Here is a 4953-nt window from a genome sequence, read left to right as displayed (position 1 = left end):
TACTGTATGCAATGTGATTTTTTGCATTAAAATAAATAAGTCAAATAATCACATTAATGTACATGTACATGTACTTTATACTGTATTTTCTCAGTAAAACTATAAAAGTAGCCTGTTCCAATGTTCATGTACATGTGTATTCATTATTTTTTCTCTCCCTTACATTTTCTGTTTCTCCTCCTCCTTCCTCCTCCTCTAGTTTGATACACTGTTGAGGTATTGCTTAAGATCTGATGATGAGTTGTTTCATGTAACCCTCTACTCATGGCTCCTCAATCGCCCTGACCCCACCATGAGGGAAAGACTCATTCAGGTATGAAGAACTGAAACTCATGGTCCCATACTTGGTACCAGAATGAAAATAACTATACCATAATTTTATTGCAAGTAAATTTCTGGAAGAGTTAAAAAAGCTTGGCAAATTTATGAACATTTACAAAATAAACACAACCTGCCATTTTGAGCTATTCTTAATATCATGTAGTTATTAAAATCATTAAATTGTAATATCCATGTACATGCATTTAAATTCACTATAGTACATGTACATTTACATGCATTTATGCCTATTCGCTAATAATTATTTCCAAATATATTTATTATTATTTTTTTATTTCTCTCTCCAGATCCAGTCTCCATTTGTTGAGGATTTCTTAAAGTACACTGCCACCCTCCAGCAGGACAACACTCCTCTGCTGGACATTCTCTGGCGTTATTATGAACGGAATAAGAACTATATTGCAGCTGCTAGGATACTGGACCAGCTCGCCAGAAAAGAAAGGTAAAGTACATTATGTACATGTACATGTACATCAATCACCTACCACAGTTACATGTATATTTAATTTGAATTAGTTTATAATGTATACATGTACATGTGTACCTTAATCTTTATATTTGTGACACTTAAGATACATTATGTCTCTCTTCTTTTATACCTTGTTCTCTCTCTCTCCCCCCCCTCTCTCTCTCTCTCTCCCTCAGTGTTGAGCTGACCCTCTCTAGAAGGCTGGAGTACATATCCAGGGCGGTGATGTGTGCTAAGAGCTGTGGGTCTGTATCCAGCGTCAGTGGAGAGGGAGAGTTCCTTCATGAACTGGAAGAGAAAATGGAGGTAAGAAAAAAAGAAAGATTACATGTACATGTACTTTAGGGTTGGTATTATTAATTGTGTTCTTAATTTTTTGTGTTTTCTAAGGGGCCCTGATTTATCTAAATATTTTACATATTAGCAAAAATAGGAAAAAAGTTGTTATTGAAATCCTCATTTAATATTGAAAGGTAGAATTTTGTGTACATGTACACATAAAGCAATAGATGGAATGAATGTTTCTTAACTGTTGCATTGCATACATGTATACATGTACAGTTGCTATAATATCATTTTCTTTGCTGGCCCTTAGGTTGCAAGAATACAGTTGTCCATATTGCAAGGTATCCAGTCCCTCCATCACTCACAGCACACTCAACAAGCTATCACTGAACTCAACTCAAAACTGATGGACGTCAGTCAGGTCAGTACATGACTACATGTACATGTATGTACACGTGTATGTACATGTAAAGTCTATTCACTTTCACCTGACCCCTGGTTTTTTTCAATTAATAAATAACTACGTCACATCTGCATTCTTTACGTATTTGTGGTTTTGGAATTGTTTTTGTTCTGCGGAAGGGATGCAGATAAGTAGCAGCTGAATTTATTCTGGCTGTTCTAGCTGCATAATTGTGGTCAAAGGTATGTCATTGAGTTTATACAGGGACATCCAAAAAAGGCTAAGGCCTTATCGTTTTGACCCGATCTTTTTATCTAAAGGACGGGAAGGACCTAGCGATTCTAATGGTACAAACAAAATTTCTAAATTCCATGTTTATCAAAAGTTATAGCAAAAAATCAATAGGTCAGGTGAAAGTGAATAGACTTTAGATTAAAGTTTAGATTTTGATGATAATGTGCTCAAACTTTCTGGATAGCATAAGTACATTAATATGTATCAAAAAATGTAATAAAAATTGGGGGTGATTTTTTTAGCCATTTTTCAAAAAACCATGGGCTATATAGTACAGGGATTTTTTCGGGAATTGGCCGATTTTAAAAATGGCCATAACTTGAAAAAATTAAGTTGGAATCAGCTCAAACTTTCTACACAGCATAAGGACATCAATGTGCATTGGAAAATGTAATAAAAATTGAGTGTGATTTTTTAGCCATTTTTTGGAAAAACCATGGGCTATAGTACAGGGATTTTTTTAGAAATTGGCATATTTTTTAAAATGGTTGTAACTTGAAAAATTTTAGTCGGAATCAGCTCAAACTTTCTACAGAGCATAAGTACATCAATATGTATCAGAAAATGTAATAAAATTGGGGATGATTTTAAAGCCTTTTTTCGGAAAAAACCATGGGCTATAATACAGTGATTTTTTCAAAAATTAACCAATTCTTAAAAATGGCCATAACTTGAAAAATTTAAATCGGAATCAGCTCAAACTTTCTACACAGCATAAGGACATCAATATGCATCGGAAAATGTAATAAAAATTGGGTGTGATTTTTTAGCCATTTTTTGGAAAAACCATGGGCTATAGTACAGGGTTTTTTTTTAGAAATTGGCATATTTTTTAAAATGGCTGTAACTTGAAAAATTTTAGTCGGAATCAGCTCAAACTTTCTACAGAGCATAAGTACATCAATATGCATCAGAAAATGTAATAAAAATTGGGGGTGATTTTTTACCATTTTTTGGAAAAAACTATGGGCTATAGTACAGGGATTTTTTCAGAAATTGGCCAATTTTTAAAATTGGCCATAACTCGAGAAATTTTAGTCAGAATCAGCTGAAATTTTCTACAAAGCATAAGGATATCAATATATATCAGAAAATATAATAAAAATTAGGGATGATTTTTTGGTCATTTTTGGAAATAACCATGGGCTATAGTACAGGGATTTTTTTAATTTGCCAATTTTTTAAATGGCTGCAACTTGAAAAATTTAAGCCGGAATCAGCTCAAACTTTCTACAGAGCATAAGTACGTCAATTTGTATCAGAAAAGTACCTAATTTATATTATTGTTCTATTTTTAGTTGTATGGTGATTTTGCTGATCCGTTCAATCTCTCAGAGTGTAAGTTGTCCATTGTTCATTGTGCCGGCCATTTTGATGTTACACTGATTGAGTCACTGTGGAGTGAAATTATAGAACAAGGTAACAATAATATACTTTATGCATCATTACTGTAGTATATGTGACCATAATTGACAAAAGGTACCTTATGGCGGGTAGTGAAATTTGTCTTTCTAGCCTAAAAAATCCAACTTCCTGAGCCCCAGTTATCATAAAATTACTCCACAGGATGCAAAAAGTTACCATGAAACTTTTAGAAACAATGATTGTCTAACAAAGCACTCACAAGTTGATATTTTCCATTATAACTATCAATTTTAAAATCCGCCATAAGGGCCCTTTTGTCAATTATGGTCACATATTGTATGTGTTATTTAATTGTAACTATTCCTACACAAAGCCAGTCTTTAGAGTTTTCTGATCCCCATAACTTATTGGCATCAATATGTATGTAAACGTTATAACACCCCCGCTAGGGATACATCGCATTTGTATGACCGAGCCTGAGGGCCGCAGGCCCGAGGGCGAGGTCATACAAATTTGATGTATCCCGCAGCGGGGGTGTTATCAACATATTTGTGTGATAATGAGTGAGCGTATTAAAGGCGCGCGCCAATGCGCATGCTCAGTAGCACTACACATCGTGGTAAAATGAAAGCACTGGAGGACAGGAGGCTCAGAAAAATGTACTTTATCAACAGATTTCGGCTTTAGGTTGACATATCTAATCTATTTTCAGGCTATAATATCTGGAAGAGTATAATCTACATGTAGATCAGAAACAGAGATCCCGTGCTTGCTAACAGGCCCGTGTATCGATCTTACCTTCCCCGGCCACTTATTTAGCCATTGAGGTTAAGACAACCGTTGATTTGAACATGGAAGGAAAGCAGTGAACTCTACCTGCATGGATTATTGATCTGTGCCTCGATCTAAAGTCGTCTGGACTCCGGAGCCTCCCTATTCCCCGTTTTTTTACCTGTCGGTCCGAGCTCCCAGGCCAATGCGCAGACTTCATTGACAGTTGAATTGAATTCCAGCTTATTTAGCTGTCCAATATGTTGCTTTGTATATTTTATTTTATAAAAAAATTTCTGTCAAAACCACAGGGATACATCACATTTGTAGCATAGGCGGTGCCTTTGATACGCCCACTCACTATTATACAACTTTAAAATGTAGTACAACTGGGTGCTATTTTTGCAGCCATTTTTTGAAAATAAAGCATGGACTATGCCCACTTCCTATTGCATGTATACTTTAAGCCTGGTTTACACTCGCCATAAAACACAACGCAAATGAATGCAAAATTTGGTCATTTTGCATCAACTTCAAAGCATTTTTTGCATCAAAAGGTCAGATTGCCCACACACTTTTTGACCATTTTGTACCTAGCTCAATGTGCTACATGTATGTAACCTGTATTTCTTCTAATGCTCACAACTCAAGATGTTATGATTTAAATTTAAGTATAAAATACTTCACTTCCCATACAGAGCTCCAGTCTACACTGGGCAATGATAGGGACACTAGAATGCAGAGCATGAGGGACAGGCTACTGAGACTTGGTAAACTGTATTCAAGAAATGACAGCTACTTTCCAACTGGTAAAGAAACTAAAAAACTTTTATAAATTATGCATCTGATTCTCTCTCTCTCTCCCTCCCTCCCTCCCTCCCTCTCTCTCTCTCTCTCTCTTTCTCCCTCTCTCTCTCTTTCTCCCTCTCTCTCTCTCTCCCTCTCTCTCTTTCCCTTAGCCTATCTTATTAAGCTGTTGGAGCAGCACTCTTGTCAGCTGGGGTGGGATCCTGGCTTCATTCCAGAC

At 35.9% G+C, this 4953-nt stretch overlaps 2 protein-coding genes across 2 annotated transcripts; both read left to right on the top strand.

The window, feature by feature from the left end:
* Positions 1–193: 193 nt before the first annotated feature.
* On the top strand, positions 194–1207 carry LOC109590438 (nuclear pore complex protein Nup155-like). Its single transcript, XM_020006358.1, has 4 exons — positions 194–313; positions 627–781; positions 985–1114; positions 1199–1207. Exons 1-4 carry the CDS (start codon positions 293–295, stop codon positions 1205–1207), a joined length of 315 nt encoding a protein of 104 aa, XP_019861917.1. The 5' UTR covers positions 194–292.
* Positions 1208–1407: 200 nt separating this feature from the next.
* Positions 1408–4947, top strand: LOC105315481 (nuclear pore complex protein Nup155-like; the record flags this gene model as incomplete). The annotated part of the gene is made up of 4 exons (XM_020006360.1): positions 1408–1514; positions 3089–3209; positions 4625–4735; positions 4886–4947. Coding segments are annotated over exons 1-4 (309 nt in total), but the record flags the coding sequence as incomplete, so codon positions are not given.
* Positions 4948–4953: the final 6 nt, after the last annotated feature.

The sequence above is a fragment of the Amphimedon queenslandica genome, unplaced genomic scaffold, assembly GCF_000090795.2.
Source record: "Amphimedon queenslandica unplaced genomic scaffold, v1.1 AMPQUscaffold_10018_Cont17680, whole genome shotgun sequence".
Classification (NCBI taxonomy): domain Eukaryota; kingdom Metazoa; phylum Porifera; class Demospongiae; order Haplosclerida; family Niphatidae; genus Amphimedon; species Amphimedon queenslandica.
This window is presented reverse-complemented; position numbering and strand designations above follow the sequence as displayed.